A 21,462-nucleotide genomic window follows, 5' to 3' on the forward strand; every position below is an offset into this window, starting at 1 on the left:
TAACAAAATAAGGTAATCGTAATAGTGAAGTGTTGCAACTGCAATCGTGGAGCAACTGCAATCGTGCGAGGTCATGTGACTTTCTTTTGCCGTTTGATTGGTGAACTAGACTTAAACGTCACTAGCGCTTAAAATGAAGTCGAAGTCGTAGTCCGAACAGATAGGTCGCGCATGAAGTAGTTGATAAATAAGCAATAATTGATAAATAAAAGTACAGAGCAGCATTAAATCATTGTAACTGAGTAAAAGTACCATTTCTTCTTAATATAAATACTTGGGTAAAAGTAAAAAGTATGCAGTATTAAAACTACTTTGACGTATAATTTATTTTATTTTATATTAGCACGTGACTATATCAAAAGGCGTGGCTGTCTTAACTGAAAAACAAAACTCACCCCAAATGTGTCCTCGTCCGGGCGGCCTGAATCCGAGTCTGTTGGCGCAGAGGGGACTGCAAAATACAAACAAAAAGAAGTAGTGAGAATGGAGTTTGCAGTGACATTAGATGGCAGCATGCAGGGAGCTACAGAAAAAACACAGCACAAAAAAAAACAAAAAAACAAAACAGGTACAAGCAGAAAGAAGCGCTGCAAAATATGATCTTTTTAAAAATCTTTGATTTACAGTTGTACTACAGCTAATGGACACTACATGGTTTTTATTATGTCTGCACGGGTCACTAACATGCTTCCTTCATTTCTTTTCCATCCTCCCATTATCTCTCTCCTAACAAGTTCAGCATGTAAAATGAATGTATTTGTAATAGTAGTCACAGTAATAGTGTTAGTAGCAGTATTAAAGTAGTGGTAATAGTATTAATGGTCAGTAATAGTGGTGGTCCTAGCAATACTACTAATGGTACAATAATAGCAGTAGCAGTAGGAACAGTAGTATTAGTTGTAGTAGTAGTACAATTAACAGTAGTATCAGTAGTGACAGTAATATGGAAATCCGCTTGAGCATCTTCGATAATCTTCATGTATGTCCTGAGGTCCATGTACTTGTGTGGTTATTGTCCTCACTAGTAAGACATTTCAACACACTAGTAGAACGACTGTGTCTTATTAGTAATGTTTTTTCCGATACCGTGTAATATTTCTGCACACTGGCAATGGTAGGACAACTTTGGCATACAGGTCGGACAAGTACATGTTACAAGTGAGGCAAAACTGTGCACACGTTGACATCTGTGTGCTACACACATTATAACCAAAGTGCTAAAAGTTAACTTGTCATTTTGTATGTCACTTGTAGTACTAGTAGTGCACAGATGTCAATGAGTGCACACTGATTGTCTTACTAGTAACATGTAGTTGTCTAAATAGAATGTCAAAGTTGTTGTACTAGTTTTGTAGCAGTAGTAATTGTAGTTTTAGTAGTCGTAGTTGTCATAGTGATGGAAACAGACAAGTAGTAATAGTAATAGTAGCATCGGTAGTATTTCTTATTGAAGTTGGTGTCCTTAATCCCATAGACAACTGTCATGAGGAGCCATAGAATTGATTAGTTAACGTGTATGACACCAATAACTCTCTTTTGACATGTGGCTCATTTCTACTTGTTTCTTTCTATTGTGCACTTTGCCAGTTATGATGAACAAATGCACCCCAGTGGTGTCGTCCCAAAGCAGCAGGATGAGCTCAAAGAGCAGCAGTGTGTGACGCCGTGACACAGGTGGAATGAAGTGAAGCGCTACGAGGGGACAACTCGAGGGCCTGCAGGCAGCACATCACACTCATTTGGGCTTAATTGAATGGTCACACGCTGCACTGGCTGCCAGTGGTTGGAATACACTGCATTACCATCTTCCTCATCTTCTTCTTCAACCTGTCATTTCTGTCCTGTCCTTGCACACCTTGACGAGAATGTTTCCATCCATCCATCCATCCATCCATCCATTTTCTGAGCCGCTTCTCCGCACTAGGGTCGCGGGCGTGCTGTAGCCTATCCCAGCTATCATCGGGCAGGAGGCGGGGTACACCCTGAACTGGTTGCCAGCCAATCGCAGGGCACATACAAACAAACAACCATTTGCATTCACATTTACACCTACGGGCAATTTAAAGTTGTCAATTAACTACCATGCATGGTTTTGGGATGTGGGAGGAAACAGGAGTGCCCGGAGAAAACCCACGCAGGCACGGGGAGAACATGCAAACTCCACTCAGGCGGGACCGGGGATTGAACCCCGCTTGAACCACCTCAGAACTGTGAGGCAAACGCTCTAACCAGTCGCCCACCATGCCGCCAGAATGTTTCCAATATGAAAAAAAACATTATTTTATGAGAAAAATAAAGAATTTCAGGGAAATAAAATTGTGACACGAGAAAAAAAAAGTAGATTCAAAGAGAAAATAATAATTTCCTGAGAATAAAAGGTTTACTCTTATAAGGGGAAAAAAAAATTGTTTTATGAGGAAAAAAAATAATAATGACAATAATGTTCTATGACAACAAAAAGTCACACTTTAACAGGGGGATTATTATTATTATTATAATCATTCCAAATGTATGCCGTGATGTCTGTGTCAGTGTGTCAACTTTACAAACGCAGCTCCGAGATTTTGAGAACTGTTTGTCTTGATTTGACTCCGAGCAGCATGAAATGTGATTTGAATCATAAGCAGTTGATTTGCCAAGACTAAAGTATAAACAGTCAGTCCGATATGCTTGACCTCTGAGTAAAGAGAGTACAAAGTTGAGTTTATTTAATATTATATGATTTTTAAACCCATGTTATGGGCCAAAATTCTAAACTAGATCCAACCTGATGGGTGTGGTCCTCTCCAGGTTTCTCCATCCCTCTTCGACATGCACCCAGGGTACTTAACCCCTGACTCCCGCCTTCTCTCGCTCTCATGTGTTTTTTCTCTCCTCTGGCTTCTTAGCTCTTGTCTTGCTGGCATCTCGCCAGCCACGGGTGCTGGCCTCGGTCACCCCTCCCCCCTTGCCCGTTCTTTGTTCGGGCATACGGATCGGTAACTGCGGGCCTTGGGGATGGAGATCCGGCTCCCTAGCCTCCGTGGACCCCCGCTGCTAAGCCTCCGGAACAGTGGCTGCTAAGCCACCCAGATATGCTCCCAGCCAAACGTGAGTTTTCCCGAATGTGCTAGCGGACCGCGGACCTAAGATGGGGAGAGAGACGTCATATTCTCCCAAGGAGAATCCGTTGTAGATGTCATTAAATATTTTATAATATTCTCCTCTTGGTTGTATTTTGTGTGTGTGTTCTGAGTTTAAGTAAGCCTCTGTCATCTAGAAGTCAACATTTCAAAAAGTGTAGTAACCTTCCAATTACGAGACTGATAAAAAAAAAAGGTTTCTCTTTACTTTCCCTAAATTTTATACATATAAAAGTTGATGTGGACCCCTTTTACGAGACAGATTAGTTTCATTTTAACGATTAAACTTAAAATTACACTAAACTAGAAATAACGCAGGCGTCGCTTCCGGCTTATTCTTTTCTGCTAAATTAATTACATTTTTATTCAACCAATATATGCTACGCTACGAAAAAGCTTTTTTAAGAGAACATTTTGATTTCGTAGAATAAAATTATAAAATGACAAAAAGTTGTAGATTTATGAGGAAAAAAAAGGTAATATCACAAGAATTAACTTGTAATATTATGGACAAAAAATTATAATTTTCTGTGGAAAAAATCTACTTTAAGGGTGAAAACGTAATTTCAGGAAAATAAAGATTATTTTTTACAGGGGAATAAATTTTATGAAAAAACATGAACGACACTTATTGGATAGACTGAGTACCGGTAACTTAAACGAAACTCTATCTATTCTATTCATGAATATGCAATCAAACATGTTTTCATGGGTCGTTGTCGAACTGAAGGTAACTGAAGAAGGGTCATTACCTAAACGCCTCATCTGCCACAGGCTTTAATTCGGCTTAATAATGTGCATCTGATGAGGACGAATGGCCTGGTATGGAGATGGAGGAGCACCGCCATGAAGGTGAGGGATCAGAGCAGCTCACTTTGTTTAAGTTGACAGCAGACACAGCAGGCAGCGACACGCACCACGCACGCCACATTTATAAAGACGTGTCTGTGTTTATTATTGTTAGTATTATTATTATCACAAAGATTAAATTGATTTTTCAACATGCCCCAAAAAGTATGTGTATCCAAGTAAAAATGTATGTATTTGGGTACCAGCATCCCCTGTAAAAAAATCTGCCCCCCAACAACAGTTTGACCGAGTGACACGAAATTGAGTGGCCATGTCTATCATGACCCGTGAGGACCCGTGGCCGGAATTGACAAACTCCTACTAAGGAATTGGCCCAAATGAGCTCCAATCAGAAGCATGTACTGTACATTGTGTTCACTTGATTCTTCAATAAACCTAATTTACAAGTTTTTGTAAACATCAAAGACGTCTTTGATACGTACGAAAACGTGTATTTCATGTGACTTCAAGATAACATTTTCTTTGATGGTGAATCTTCAATTAACCGGACATACATGTTTTTGTAAACAATATCTACTAGTCTAAACATACACGTGTTAGGTTTACTGAAGATTAAATTGTTATCAATCTGATGTTTAAAATTTTGCTGTTTACCGAAGACGCAATTGTCTTTGATGTTCAATTCTAAGGGATCTATTTTCGTTACTGGCGTAAATCCAGCCCTGCGCTTGGCGTCACACTGCGAGGAGGCAGTTTAGACCAGGTCCAGTGTTGGTTATTTTGGGAACCGGTGTAGCCCAGCGCATTTAAAAGTGGGACATCTGCACTGGTGTGGGCGTTATCACTGCACAGAGGGTTCAATGCACACTGTTCAGATATTTATGGATGAAATAGGTCTGATCCACCACAAACATCCATGGAGTTTGTGTATGTCTGCCTGCACCTCGATCAAATTCACCAAAATCACGTTTGACTAGCTGTGCCAAAAGTTAGACGTGGTCTGAGCAGGTGTCGATTAACTTTCAGTCACGAAATTGTCATGTGCCGGGCAAATGTTAAAGGACAGACCCGCGTTGCGTCGGTACGTCCATCTTGGCGCAGACGGATCTCCAAATTGGCAAACGCGCAGAAAGTCTTACGCTTGCATCAAGATCAGGACACAACAATTTTTCCATTCCCACCCACTTCCACAGTCCATAAAACCCTTCAATGAACCAAACGTGCAAGTCAAAGTCACATCAACAAGACAATTTAGCAACAAGACGATTTATTGCGGATTGAACACTAAATTGTCTTTAATGTTTTCAAAAGCATGTGACGTCATGTGTATTTGGTGATTTTTATGTAGTTTTTTATTTTGGAATATTATTAGGGCAGCACGGTGGGAGACTGGTTAGCACATACACCTCACAGTTCTGAGGACCCGGTTTCAAATCCGCCCTCACCTGTGTGGAGTTTGCATGTTCTCCACATCCCTGCATGGTTTTTCTCTGGGTACTCCGGTTTCCTCCCTCATCCCAAAAACATGGATGGTAGGTTAATTGAGGACTCTAATTTGTCCGTAGGTGTGAATGTGAGTGTGAATGGTTGTTTGTTTCTATATGCCCTGCGATTAGCTGGCGACCAGTTCAGGGTGTACCCTGCCTCTTGCCCAGTCAGCTGGGATAGGCTCCAGCACGCCCACGACCCTAGTGAGGATAAGCGGTACAGAAAATTAGTGAATGAATGAATATTTAAAATCACTAATATTAGATCAAATTTCACATTTTTCCATTTTGAAAATTGATTTAAGTCACCCAAATTGGTTCCTTATCCCCAAAACAGGTCAACAAACAAACACAACCGCATTGAGTGAAGCATCAAAAACTATAAACACACTAAACACTAAATCCTTGAATACACACAAACAACACCACATAAGCAAACAACATTGCTTCTATGACCATTCAGAACAACCCAAAGTGACCAAATTTCTCCATGGTAACTGTGTGTGTGTTTACACCAAAGCCACACTAACAAATAAACCAAAAGCGCTACGGCAACAAAAAATGTAAGCAGGTTCAAATGTGAAAATCCACCTACTTACCCAACTCCACCACGTCTGCAAAGGAGAAAACAAAGAGTCACACTGTGTGCGATAAACGGACAAGAGGATATTAACCTTGGAATATTGACCATGGGGAAGAATTTGCCCGCCTTTGAGTGTGTTCGCATACCCTCCTTCTCCAGACCAATCTAACTAAAGTGAACTGTGCGTGAACCCTGCTGAAGCTCAGCAGCCAGTGGGGAGGTACTCCTCAACCAACAACCTTGTGAGGGTACACTTTTAATAAAAACAATATGGGATTCTAAGGTGCTACCGGCAACTCTCTCTATGAGTCATTTGGATTTCAAATTGTGATGGTTGTGGGGGGCATATCAGAGTTCCATACTAGGCCGAGGGGACCTTTCTACTTGTGGAGTTGTAAGAAATGTTCTATTCAAACTGCCATGTTTAATAAAACGTGTATGTTAGGTTTATTGAAAAATTTCCAATGTCTGTGATGTTTAAAAAAAACTTACTTTGGATCCGTTCAAGACGATATTGTCGTAAATGTTTACAAAAGGCACAGTGCTTTTAATTCATTGATTCACCTTTGTAAACTTCATCACTGAACCTAACTACGCATTTTTGTCAACATCAATGTTATTTAGAGTCTTCAAATAACCCAATGGACAAGCTTTTGTTAGCCTCAAAGACAATTATTTTGTCTTCATTTAAAATGTCGTAGGTTTTTACAAAGCATGCTAAGACATTAATCCCATGTCTTCAATTAACCTTAGGTCTACCGCACACCGAGCGATACAACCAAATGCGACAGAACTGGACAACCATGAAAAAATATACAATTGGTGTGTACTTGTACACTGAAGACCAAATGGTCTTGGAGATTTAGAAAAATGTATGTTAGTTTCATGAAAGACAGTCCCTCAGGTATGTGTTTTTGTACATATCAAAGACAAGTTTTTGTCTGCAATGACCCGGTCTTCGATGTTTGCAAAAATACACATTAGGTTCATTCAAAACTAAACTGTCTTTGATGTTTATAAAATCACATGACGTTCACTGCCGATTACCGGTTAATTGTCTCCGATGTCTAGAAAACATTTAAGTTAGGTTCACTGAAGACAACATTTTCTTTCATGTTAAATTCCAAGTTTTCACTGAAAATACATATTTTCTTATGCCTACAAGACAAATTTGGTCTCTCACGATGGCACTGTGTCAGAGTACTGCCATAAAATCCTGCCATGTCTCGGTCAAAACACTGGCAAGACTAAAAAATATATATTACAATATTACCTATCCCATCTTTTATGGCCATTGGCCTAATCTTTTCAAATCAAGCTCTCAGGGGAGGCGGAACTGGAACACGTGTAATTACATGCTACTAGATATGACCGTTACCATAGTGGCAACAACAGCAATGGAGGAAGAGGCACTAGTTTTTATTGCGGCAATGGTTTGTGTTGGAAAAAAATAGAAAAGGCGTGTGGTGTCATCCATGGGTGCGCTGGAGAGGATTTTTTGGTGCTGTCCATTGTACAATGAGAGCTTACATACTTATGACTCTGCTAGCAAGGAGGCAACATAACATTGTGTTGGTATTATGTAGCTAGCTAGCTAGCCTCTGCTAGCACTAACATTTGCACAGAAGAGGAAATAATTATTGGATCCCTCACTGATTTTTTTAAGTTCCCCCACTGACAAAGACATGAGCGGTCTATAATTTTAATGGTGGGTTTTTGTTAATAGTGTGAGACAGAATATCTAAAATAAAATACAGAAAATCACATTTCAAAAGATACAAATGCGTTTGCATTTCATTGCATGAAATAAGTATTTGATCCCCTACCAACAATAAAGAATTTGAGAGACAACACAGTCTAGTCCTTTCACTTTAAGAAAGTACTCATAATCTAAACTCGTTAGCTGTATGAAAGACAACTATCTCAACTTGTTACCTGTATAAAGACACATGTCCACAGAATCAATCAATCAGACACCAAGCTATCCATCATGGGCAGGACCAAAGAACTTTCTAAGGACATTAGGGACAAAATTGTAGAATTGTAAAAGGACTGTCAGTCTGCCTTGATCTGGGGCTCCTTGTGAGATTTCACCTCGTGGGGTATCAATGATCATGATAAAAGGTTAGGCATCAGCCCAGAACTACACTTAATGATCTCAAGGCAGCTGGGACCACAGTTACCAAGAAAATCATTGCCAACACACTACGCTGTAATGGATTAAAATCCTGCAGCGCCTGTAAGGTCCCCCTGCTCAAGAATGCACATGTACAGGCCCGTCCAAATTCAGACTATAACCCCAAGAACACCATCCCCACCGTCAACCATGGAGGTGGAAGCATTATGCGTTGGGGGTGTTTCTCTGCAAAGGGGACAGGTCAACTTCACCGCATCGAGGGAAATATGGATGCACCCTTGTACTGTGAAATCCTGGGTGACAACCTCCTTCTCTCAGCCAGAAAACTTAAAATGGGTCGTGGATGGGGCTTCCAGCACGACGATGATGCAAAGCACACAGCCAAGGAAATGAAGGAGTTGCTAAAGAAGAAGCACATTCAGGTCATGGAGAGGCCGAGCCAGTCTCCAGACCTAAATTCCATAGAAAATCTGCAGCGGGAGCTGAAGGTTCGAGTTGCCAAGGCACAGCCTCGAAATCTTAGGGATTTGGAGAGGATCTGCAAAGAGGAGAGGTCCAAAATTCCTCCCGAACTGTGTGCAAACTTGGTGATCAACTACAGGAAACGTCTGACCTCTGTACTGGCCAACAAGGGGTTGCCCATTAAGTATGAAGTAATGTTTTTATTGGGTTTCAAATACTTATTTCTCTCAATGAATTTCAAAATAATTGGAATCTTTTGTTTTATGTGATTTTCTTATTGATATTCTGTCCCTGTTAAAATGACACCTACCATTAAAATTATAATCCGTTCATGTCTTTGTCAGTAGGTAAACTAACAAAATCAGTGAGGGATCACATAATTATTTGTAAACACTGTACGTAAACATTACGCTGGCGATGTGTCGATTCATGCTCTTAAGTTTTGGTAAACACTGGTTAGTGCATGAATAAATGTTGACAACGGTGACCAAGGGAGGCAAGGGGCCATTGCCAGACAGAATCCTATTGGTCGATGTGAAGGTGCTATGTTGGAGGGTTCCTGTTGATATGTCAGACTCCATGGAAAATATCCAAAAGATCAAACAAACTAGAATTTTCATTTTGGCGGGCAATCGTAGGGCAAAAACGGTCATCGTGGATTATGTCACACAGCAAAGAGTTTTGTCCTTCCCGGCAAAATACAGTGGGTACGGAAAGTTTTCAGACCCCCTTAAATTTTTCACTGTTATATTGCAGCCATTTGCTAAAATCATTTAAGTTCATTTTTTTCCTCATTAATGTACACACAACACCCCATATTGGACAAGAAAAAAAAACTGAACAGTTGAGATTTTTGCAGATTTAATAAAAAAGAAAAACTGAAATATCACACAGCCATAAGTATTCACACCCTTTGTTGTGACACTCAAATATTTAACTTGGGTACTGTCCATTTCTTCTGATCATCTTTGAGATGGTTCTATACCTTCATTGAAGTCCAGCTGTGTTTGATTATACTGATTGGACTTGATTAGGAAAGCCACACACCTGTCCACATAAGACCTTACAGCTCACAGTGCATGACAGAGCAAATGAGAATCATGAGGTCAAAGGAACTGCCTGAAGAGCTCAGTGACAGAATTGTGGCAAGGCACAGATCTGGCCAAGGTTACAAAAAGATTTCTGCTGCACTTAAGGTTCCTAAAAGCACAGTGGCCTCCATATTCCTTAAATGGAAGACGTTTGGGACGACCACAACCCTTGCTATAGCTGGCCGCCCGGCCAAACTGAGCAATCGGGAGAGAAGAGCCTTGGTGAGAGAGGTAAAGAAGAACCCAAAGATCACTGTGGCTGAACTCCAGAGATGCAGTCGGGAGATGGGGGAAAGTTCTAGAAACTCAACCATCACTGCAGCCATCCACCAGTCGGGGCTTTATGGCAGAGTGGCCCGACGCAAGCCTCTCCTCAGTGCAAGACACATGGGGTTTGCTAAAAAAAAAATACACCTGAAGGACTCCAAGATGGTGAGAAATAAGATTCTCTGGTCTGATGAGCCCAAGATAAAACGTTTTGGCCTTAATTCTAAGCGGCATATGTGGAGAGAACCAGGCACTGCTCACCACCTGTCCAATACAGTCCCAACAGTGAAGCATGGTGGTGGCAGCATCATGCTGTGGGGGTGTTTTTCAGCTGCAGGGACAGGACGGCTGGTTGCAATCGAAGGAAAGATGAATGCGGCCAAATACAGGGATATCCTGGACAAAAACCTTCTCCAGAGTGATCAGGACCTCAGACTTAGCCAAAGGTTCACCTTCGAACAAGACAATGACCTTAAGCACACAGCTAAAATAACGAAGGAGTGGCTTCAGGACAACTCCGTGACTGTTCTTGAATGGTCCAGCCAAAGCCCTGACTTAAACCCAATTGAGCATCTCTGGAGAGACCTGAAAATGGCTGTACACCAATGTTCACCATCCAACCTGACAGAACTGGAGAGGATCTGCAAGGAAGAATGGCAGAGGATCCCCAAATCCAGGTGTGAAAAGCTTGTTGCATCATTCCCAAAAGACTCATGGTTGTATTAGATCAAAAGGGTGCTTCTACTAAATACTGAGCAAAGGGTCTGAATACTTACGGCTGTGTGATATTTCAGTTTTTCTTTTTTAATAAATCTGCAAAACTAAGATTTCAACAATTCTGTTTTTTTCTGTAAATATGGGGTGCTGTGTGAACATTGAGGGGAAAAAAGGAACTTAAATGATTTTAGCAAATGGATGCAATATAACAAAGAGTGAAAATTTTAAGGGGGTCTGAATACATTCCGTACCCACTGTATGTCGGGTCAGATCTGGAAAGTCAACAATGATAACAAATTGGGCCCATATTGGGGCTAAAATCTTGTAGTCTGATCCAGGCATGAAATATCCAAAACAATTTCTTATCCTGAAAGTTTACAAAATCAAATGAAGATGAAAGCGGCTTTTATTTCCAAAAACGGTATAATGCCGTCTTCAGTGAAAATCTCATACATGTTTTTCCTTCAGTGAAAATAAGCCTTTTCTTGAACATCGAAGACAATTTCTTGTATTTAACGTATCTGTCTTTGATGTTTACGAAAACATATGTCAGGTTCACTGCTGACAGACGTATCTTCGCTGTTTACAAAACTTTATATTAATTCCCAGTCTTTAATTAACCTAACACACATACAGTAGTACGGTAATAACCCTAGGTTTTGGAAACAACAAAGACCGGTTCGTTGATTCGTAGGCGTGAGTGTTCAATTGCTGTGTTTCTCTCCTGTGATTTACAGATGATCATTTTTCCCCACTTCTCACCCAAAGTCAGCTGACACCCTATACAAAGTATGCAGTATAGAAAATGGATGGAGCAATAGAATTTAGATGCCCATATGTGACAACGTAGTTCTTGCGGACAGCATTGCGAGGCTCTTGACCCACCTTCGTCATCGATGCCAGGCGCCATAAGGAAGTGCCCGTACACTGTCTTGGTGACTGTCCCAAGTGAGTTGCTGGCCTCCAGGGTGTAGTTGCCATTGTTGATGTGCGTGGGGTTCTGGAAGGTCAGGCAGCCCTCCAGGTAGTCCTGGTAGAAGTCCATCTCGGTGCGGATGTACTGGTTGTGCAGGATTTCCTTGTTCTTGTGGAACCAGCGCAGCTTTGGGTGTGGGTACCCTCGCACCGTGAACTCAATGCAGGTGTCATGGCGCTGCTCGGGCTCGGCCAGGCGAATGATGACCGGGGGAACTGCGGACAGGAGCAGGATCACACTTGACTTTTCCCATTGTGGTAAATCCAAGAGACCCAAATTTTCTTACGCTGCTGCACAGACCAGTTCAATGCCCACCATTCATGACCTTGAAATGTCATATTTCAGGATAGTTCTAAATTGAGGATTTTCTGTACAATTGGTCCTGTAGTCTCAGATTTTTTTGGGAAAAAATGAATTGAGTAAAATTTTATTATTTTTTTTTTTTAAAGTTTTTTTTTTTCCCCCTGAAAAAAAATACTTGACCGCGACCCTAGTGAGGAGAAGTGGTTCAGAACATGGATGGATGGAAAAATACCTGAATATTTGAATATTTTTTAGGAACATTCCTAATATTACGAGAAGTCATTTTTTAATGGAAAATTTCAAAATAATAATACTTCGTCGGAAACCTACACTAACCAGTTGTAGTAGTCCATCCATCCATTTTCTGAGCCACTTCTCCTCACTAGGGTCGCGGGCGTGCTGGAGCCTATCCCGGCGATCATCGGGCAGGAAGCGGGGTACACCCTGAACTGGTTGCCAGCCAATACACAACAACCATTCGCACTCACAGTCACACCTTCGGGCAATTTAGAGTTGTCAATTAACCTAGCATGCATGTTTTTGGGATGTGTGAGGAAACCGGAGCGCCCAGAGAAAACCCACGCAGGCACGGGGAGAACATGCAAACTCCACACAGGCGGGGCCAGGGATTGAACCCTGGTCCTCAGAACTGTGAGGCTGCCGCTCTAACCAATCGACCACCGTGGCGCTTGTAGTAGTAATTAACGTAAATATTTTTTTTCTGAAAAACAGTCCATAAATATAAAACATACAAATGAAAAATAACTGAACATGCCTTTTTGCACCACATGACCACAACTTTGAAACCTTGGATCAATATTTAGGAGAAAAAGTCGCAATACTGTATTACGAAAATAGAGCCTTAAAACTCAGCCAGAAGTGGCTATTATTAAACAATGTGTCTGGGCATTAATAAGAAGCTTTTGGGGACAACATACTGCAAGGGAGACTTGGAGCTTGGGCGTACATTACAATAACCTGGGACTTTATTAGTTGTACCCAGAATCCTTGGAGTTTACAAGACTAGTACCATGGAAGAACACAACTCATCTTTAAGATTAATTCATGACCCAGAGGACGCAGATTAAGCCCCTCTGGATGTGCTTGGCAGACTGCATGCTAAAATATGATAATAGATGGTGTAGCTTCACTATTTAGTATCGGCCATTTGTCTAGTGTTTTTTTAGTAACTTTCGGGTAGAAGTACATCCAAGCAGGCACTCCCTGCATTAAAATTGTCATCCTGCAAAATAATCCCAATTTTTGACAAATGTAGATGTAATCTGATTACGTTTTTTTTTCTGTAACTGTAAGGGAATACAGTTACCTTTTTTTTATATTCTAATTACATAATGGCATTACATCTTTTCCGTTACTCCCCAAGTCTGGGAATACATTTGGCTTTTTATTTGGCTTTTTGGTAATGTGGTACTTAAGTGACATGCGCTGAATTTAATTTTATACTTGTATTACATTAAAAACCCTTGTGTTATTTTGCAGGTAAAAATGACTCGAATGAAATATGGGAATATGTATTTTTAAAAAAGGAGAGAAAAAAAGAAAATATTTTGTTCGGCTTTACTTGTATGTATTGAAAATGTAAATGCATAACCAAGTCCAAACCATGACATCAGACATGTAAATTGAGCAATCTTTAACAATAAAGTGCTAAAATAAACTTATGTTTGTGCTGTGCTCTGCTGTTATGTGCTGTGGGTCAAATTGACTAGAATGATTGTTGTTTTTTTTATTTATTAAAAGTCAGGAACTGATCATTCTAACTTTCCAGGGGGGACTCAGACAAAATTGTTTAATCGTGTAACTTAGTTCTCATGCAGCATTATCAAGCATGGCTGTGGTTGAATTGTAAGAACCAATTGGCCCAACATGAATAATGAAAACCCCAACTGTCAGTTCCAGTGCATGGTCGCCGCCTGTGATTGTGCGCTGATGGGTCGTCAAAGGCAAACAAAAGGGAAATACTTTTTTCCTCTTTAATTTCTATTTGAAAGCTGTCATTTGGCAAAATGACTTCAGTGATGGGGGCCTGACAAAAGTGACAATTACGCAAAAAGGCTGTTTCTCCAAATACAACGGCAAGTCCAAGTTACGCGTGGAATTATCTTGTTGACGGACAGTTAACGAGTGATCCAGTTTTCCCTCAGTGGAGCTGTCACGGCTGCTTCGGTCCACACAATGCAAGTCATTCCGGCACTCTGTAACAACGTGATAACAACATGTTTTTTTTTGACCGGTCAACGCAAGTCTGTTCGTCCTGGTGTGTTATTTGGCGGGCAGGTTTGTGCGGCACCCTCTGCGGATGTGTTGGCACGCAGGCAGTTCTCAGGACTGTTTCTAGCTCCCTTTTCTACACCGTTTTACCACTGTCCCATAAAAAATACACACATTTATTGCATGTGCATTTACAGTTTCACAGTTTGAATATTCCCTCCATGACTATAATTTTCCTTAAATTAACACACACTAGAAAAATCTAAAATCTATTTTAGTAGACATAGGTCACATATGCAATGCACACAAAAATTGTAGCACATGCAGAGGCGCCATAACAGGGCAGCCAAGGCATGTAATGGACTCTATGCACGCAACACTTCCACGTTTGGGATGAGGTGGCGTGATAACTTCCGGTTGCCAGACAAATGCATAACGATAACAATGACAGCATCAAACTCTTCAAATTATACTCGCCGTCTGTTGGAATTACGTAAAGTAACCGTGAATGACTTATTACTATTATAATTGCTACAGTTATGCAAGTATCAGCGAATTAATCAAAAGATCCTTATCAGATTTAATGAGCCATTCGCAGTTTCACAGTATGTACATGCAACGTATGTACGATCGTGTGTGTGGACTGAAAACTTGCATGGCTTTAAGACGCTCTACTCTCAAGTCAACATTATTCATAGAGCACAATCACAGCGATAACAAAGTGCTGAACATAAATAGCATAGAAAGCCTTTACTGTCATTGTATGGTACAGATACAACAAAATCGGGGTCAAAACAAAAACACAACCAATAATAAAACAATACTAATGACAAGCATATTGTACTGTCAGGATCAATGTTTTTGCGGCTCGATTGTTTCTGTGACAGCAGTGGCTGGCAGCTGCTCGGCCGGCCGGATCCAAGCGCTGCCAAACTGGGAGGGAAAGGGAGAGGGTACAGAGGGAGACGCAGCTTCGATTGGCTATCTTGTTGTGATGGTGAAATTGTCTCAGTGAATGTTAATTTCCCATCTCCTTTGTAGTATGGGGCCACTGTTAAACGAGTAAAAGTAAAAAAAAATGTGTGCAATCTCTGCCCTTTGCACAATGGTCATTGCACCTGACTATTGCAATATTAGTCTTTCAAACTGCTCTAAGTGCTAAAAGGACTCTGCATCTTTTTGCACAATTGTCAACAAAAAAAAATAAAAAATGTACCGGCATTACCAGATAACAAGCAACCCTTTATTGCTCAGTGACTGTTTTTCTCAATGTCTTTCTGTCTCAAAAGTGTTTTCTGTCAATTGACTGTCTGTTGTCACACTAGAGCGGCTCCAACTACAGGAGACAAATTCCTTGTGTGTTTTTTGGACATACTTGGCAAATAAAGCAGATTCTGATTCTGATTCTGATCCTGAACTCTGATCTCTGAAATCTCTGATCTCTGAACATAACGGGCGGGGCGGAAGGCGGTACACCGCATTGTTGGCTGGAGGAGTTGTCCCTTCGTCTTTAAAAAGTCAAAACTTTTGATGAAATTTTGACCCTGAAAAGTACCATCTCCGAACTATTGAATATACCTATTCCACACGCCCCGTTATCACACATTTAAAGAATGGGGTTATTTTTCCATCAGATGGCGTTCCAGCAGCTTGAATTTAGCGGACAATGGAAACTTGTAGCCAACCTCACTTTTCCCATGGAAATGCTTGATGTGTTGCCATGCATAAGATCCATTGCCTAGGGCCCCGTACTGAAGGGTGTGCTGGGGGACTGCTGACATTGGTCCATATCAATGACAAAGCACACTGCTTTATTACTGTAACAACAATGGCTGGTAGGTCCTACCGCTCACAAACGGCTGATATTGGTCCATATCAACGACGCAACTCTAAACAGACACTACAATGACACGTCACTAGTCGGGGACCTCCCTAGTGGGACTCCCTATCAACAGGCTTGTTGGAAATACGCCTATAGTACAACAAAATTAAGCGAACTTACCAATCAGGGCATGCTTTTATACGGAGCCCGCCTGGTGCCAAGGTATAAGAAAAATAAAATTCATTGATAATCCGTTCCCTCAGTTTAGTAATCCGTTCCCTCAGTTTAGTAAACTGTACCCTCAGTTTAGTAATCTGTACCTTCAGTTTAGTAAACTGTACCCTCATAATTGCTCACACAGTTGATTTCTTCACACCAAGCTGCTAACCTATTTCAGATTCAGTCTTCCCAGCCTGGTGCAGGTCTACAATTGTGTTTCTGGTGTCCTTTGACAGTTCTTTGGTCTTGGCCACAATGGAGTTTGGAGTGGGACTGTTTGAGGTTGTGGACAGGTGTCTTTTATACTGATAACGAGTTCAAACAGGTGCTATTAATACAGGTAACGAGTGAAGGACACAGGAGCCTCTTGAAGAAGAAGTTACAGGTCTGTGAGAGCCAGAAATCTTGCTTGTTTGTAGGTGACCAAATACTTATTTTCCACCATAATTTGCTACTAAAAATCAGACAATGTGATTTTCCGGATTTCTTTTGTCTCATTTTGTCTCTCATAGGTGAGGTATACCTATGATGAAAATTACAGACCTCTCTCTTCTTTTTAAGTGGGAGAACTGACTAAATACTTTTTTGCCCCACAATTAAGTGAAAAGTACTTTACACTAGTAATTTAGTCTAATGCAATGAAATTAAATTACAAATCTAAGACCCCCAAATTATTCTGACATAAATTGTTTAATTTAAAATGTTACTACAACCTATTTAAAAATACAAATTACAAAAAAATATATTTTTTTTTAAATAAAAAAAATTAAATTAAAAATACTTAGATTCAACTAAGCAAATTACCTAAGATTTTGAGAAGCCAAGATGAGCAATACCCTAATGTATTTTTTATATAATTGTAAATGTAAAACATCAAATCAAAATGATACATTAAAAATATGTAATATATTTCAAAAGAATTACAAATGATTCTAAAAAAAATAAATTAATTGTTAACATTTTAATTTACAAATAAAAATGACTTAAACATTCAAATGCAATTAAATAAAATTGAATTAACATTTTTAGAAGCCACAAGAGTATGAAACTAATATGAATAGTTTTTTTTATTTCATAAAAAAAATGTAAATACAGTCATTAAAGAATAGTACTTTTTTTTATTCAAAATGAAATACAATAGAGAAGCTGAAATTTTCTTTACACGAGAACTGAAGAGGGAAATGGTCCCAATGATCCCGCACGCTGCCGTTATTTCTGTGTTACTGGTGAGTGTCACGCAACAAAAGCCTCCATTGTCGTTGCAATACATTCACTCTAAAAAGTCTTTCTTTTGAACGCCGAGACGTGACGGCCGGTAATTCGTCCCGTCAATCACGCGACTCCCTAATCGCGGTGCGGGTTGGAGCTACTTTCTGACATTTCCACAGACAATAGGCTCGCACCACCGAGGAAATGTAATTACCAAACGAGCATGCGGTGAAAAATTAATGTTAATTTGCGGCACCGGCAGAGAGTGTCAACATGGGAGAAGAAGAAGAAGAAACGCCTGGAAACGACACAATCCCAGCATCCGATGAGGGGGAGGATGCCCCCTTCAGGAGCTGTTATTAAGGTATTGGAGACCAATCCTTGTCCCCAACAGCACGTGTGTGTCCTTAATCAGCTGGTTGCCTTTTCCACTTATGTAAGAGGTGAGGCATATCACGTATTCACGGCCAAAATGCAAGAGGAATATCTCCATGGCAACCCAGCTGCATTGTTTCACCGCAGCCGGTTACACATTTGATTTCTCCTTTTTGCTTGCGTACGTGCCGGCTACAGGCAACGTCCTTGTTAATCAGGTCTGTTACACTTGCTTTGCGACTGCACAACACCTCATTGCGTCCCAAATGTACCTGCTTCGTTCGGACCGTTGCTGGAACTGATTCCCTACAATTTAGTGTCATCAAAGCCACCATTTTGGGCCCTGCCTTTTGCTGAAGGGGATTACAATGAGGCAACACTGATTTGGGAAACACGGAGTGATTTAAACACCCACTGTTGTTAGGTCACATTTACAATTGTCCATGTAACCCATTTGTAGAAAGAACCATAAATATGAACGTCCACACAACATTGTGAAGGGACAATAGAGTCTAAAATACGGTGACCGACAGGGGTAAATCCGCTACAAACGGCCATATGCTGCATAGCAGGAATGACGCAAGACGAAAAACACACAAGAACATAAAACAACAGCAAAAGAAAAATGCTGCAAGATAAAAATGCTGCAATCACAGAAAACAACAGCAGAAGGAAAATGTTGCAAACACAAAAAAACACACACAAATCCCAAAACAACTGCAAGACATAAATGCTGCAAGTTCACGCCACACAACGGAAGTCCGCCAGGCCACTAGGGGCTCGACGTTCGGGACGGACTAGTCCTGCGACACCAGAGGCACCACAGGTATTCAAGGTAGATAGGACACGGCCATTTTGAGCTTCATGCCGACGGTGACGCTAAACTCGGGAGGTCAAAGTTGTCAGCGCATTCCACGTGTGTGGACGGCGAGAAAACCAAAAGACCAAGGATGCTGGCACATTGTGAAGCATACGGTTGAACGTCGTACAACTAAGACAAGGTAACTGAGAGTCCGTTTCACATATATTTGTTTGATGTTATTGCTTTTTATCGGATGACACGTATTGATAGCATACGCTTTGGCGTTAACAAAACAGTAAGCCTCATGAAAATCGGTTGAGAAATGAGCAAGTTACGACTCATTTCAGCGTCCATGCATTGCCTTCTATTGGAACGTCGACCTCCCCAACATGGCCGCCACATAGGCACGTCGGTTAGTTGGGCTGCTACAGGGCGCTGGATTATCTAGTATCTAGTATATATTAAAGGCACCACATAGGCTCACAGGACTGGTCCGTCCTGGAGGTCGCGCCCCCTAGTGGCCTGGCAGACTTCCGTTGTGTAGCTTGAACGTGCAGCATTTCTCTCGCAGTTATTTTGGGATTTGTGCATTTTTTGTGTGCGTGTGTTTGCAGCATTTTTCCTTTGCAGTTGTTTTCTGTGATTGCAGCATTTCCATTGCAACATGCTGCAAATTGTTTTGTCTTGAGTTTGTAGTCACATTTCTGTCGGGCCAATTATATATTAAGTCACTGATGGTGTAGTGGTACACTCGCCTGACTTTGGTGCAGGCAGCGTGGGTTCAGTTCCCACTCAGTGACGGTGTGAATGTGAGTGCGAATGGTTGTCCGTGTCTATATGTGCCCTGCGACTGACTGGCGACCAGTTCAGGGTGTAGTCCGCCTTTCGCCCGAAGTCAGCTGGGATAGGCTCCAGCGTCCCGTGACCCTAACCAGGATAAGCGGTGTTAAAAATGAATGGAAGGAAATTATATCGCCACGCTGCACTATTTGCATATCTGTTGTTGACCAATACTGGCCACTCATGCCACAGTAGCATCTGCCCCATTTGCACACTGATTGAGGAGTATCTGCAACATTTGCACAATCAACATTGTCCCAGATTATCGCACTACTAGTCACTTTAAACTGCATACACTCCTTGAAGTCTCGGCGCCCTTTGCACAATGGTCATTGCACCGGACTATTGCTATATTAGTCATTCAAACTGCTCTGAGTGCTAGAGGACTCTGCAGTGCTATCTGCATCTCTTTGCACAATTGTTAATAAATAAATACATAAATGTTACGGGCATTAACAGATACCCAACAACCCTTTATTGCTCAGTGACTGTTTTTGTCAATGTCTTTGTGTCTCAAAAGTGTCCTCTGTCAATGGACTCTCTGTTGTCGTACTAGAGCGGCTCCAACTACCGGAGACAAATTCCTTGTGTGTTTTTTGGACATACTTGGCAAATAAAGATGATTCTGATTCTGATCTTGCAGCATTTTTATTTTACTGTTCTATTTATGGGCGGCATGTGTACGACTGGTTAGCACATCCCCCTCACAGTTCTGAGGACCCTGATTCAAATCTGGTCTCGCCTGTGTGGAGTTTGCATGTTCTCCCCGTGCCTGCGTGGGTTTTCTCCGGGTACTCCGGTTGCCTCCCACATCCCCAAAACATGCGTGGCAGGTTGAATGTAGACTCTAAATTGCCCGTAGGTGTGAATGTGAGTGTGAACGATTGTTTGTTTATGTGTGCCCTGCAATTGACTGGCGAGTTGAGGGTGTACTTTACGCCCAGAGTCAGCTGGGATAGGCTCCAGCACGCTCGCTACCCTTGATAAGCGGGAAGAAAAATAAAGTGCTTGTGTGTTTTTCCTGTATTTGCAGCACATTTCCCCTTGTCGGCCACCGTAGTAAAAGGATTTTGGTAGACGAAATTAGTGTTTGCACAATTTTGTGTATTCATTAAATGAAGTATTTCATTTAATTTTGGTTTAATACAAAAATGTTACAATGCTGTTGTTTATTTTCTTTGATTTTCCCCTTTTTTACTTTATTGAATAAAAAAGTAACTACATTTTAATAGGACAAAAATTGTACGATCGATGGTTTTTGTTTTTTATTTTAATTTGTATTTAGTTTTTAAATGCTTATTTATTAAGCTGAATGTATATATATATATATATATATATATATATATATATATATATATATATATTGTTAGAAAGTTGTTTTTTTCTATGTTGGAAATAAATCTGATATTTTAGTGTCATGAAAGAAGCCATTTTAAATTTTGGGATACAACATTAACTTGACATTAATCAAATAAATAAAACATTAAATTATATGTGATTCTATTTCAATAAAATAAAAAACATTTACAAGGCTGTTGTTTTTCTACACTGGAAATGTGCCTTCATATTTTAGTGCGATCAAAGCAGCCATTTTGGCCTCTCTCTAAATGGATCAAAATGAAGCTACGCTGCCGTAGTTAGGCAAACACAATACATTCACTGCTTCATTTAATGTTTGTTCATATTTAGAATTGAACAGTTTGACATTTTGTTTACGTGCTGAATGTGTTTTAGATTACTAAAAGCAATTTTTTCATATTTTCTTTTATCAAGGGTGATATTTTTGATTTATTTAACCGCAGAAAAGAAGACGCCTTTATTTGTACCCGAAAAAAACTACATTATAATTTGTGTCAAATCAAAATAGGCTTTGTGTCATGTACTGCCCTGCAGTACCGTTTTGGAGCCTGGATGGCGCTTTGCGCCCTCTCTCTCCCCTCCCCTCCGCTGTTTCAGCTTCTCCTCAAGACACGTACCTGTCTCCAATCAACCCTCATCACCACCTACA

General features: G+C 40.7%; 1 protein-coding gene across 4 annotated transcripts in view; it reads right to left on the bottom strand.

The window, feature by feature from the left end:
* Window positions 1–21,462, bottom strand: part of ntrk3b (neurotrophic tyrosine kinase, receptor, type 3b) — a 356,045-nt gene that overhangs the window by 166,622 nt on the left and 167,961 nt on the right. For 2 of the 4 annotated variants that reach the window (XM_061765463.1, XM_061765465.1), the window contains exons 8-10: window positions 11,562–11,867; window positions 6,019–6,033; window positions 396–451 (exon numbers count right to left, since the gene is read on the bottom strand). In XM_061765463.1, coding sequence (XP_061621447.1) covers window positions 396–451; window positions 6,019–6,033; window positions 11,562–11,867 — 377 coding nt within the window. The remainder of the gene's footprint in view (window positions 1–395; window positions 452–6,018; window positions 6,034–11,561; window positions 11,868–21,462) is intronic. The other 2 variants (XM_061765464.1, XM_061765466.1) reach the window with 1 other exon arrangement.

Source organism: Phyllopteryx taeniolatus, chromosome 2, assembly GCF_024500385.1.
Source record: "Phyllopteryx taeniolatus isolate TA_2022b chromosome 2, UOR_Ptae_1.2, whole genome shotgun sequence".
In the NCBI taxonomy this organism is placed as follows: Eukaryota; Metazoa; Chordata; class Actinopteri; order Syngnathiformes; family Syngnathidae; genus Phyllopteryx; species Phyllopteryx taeniolatus.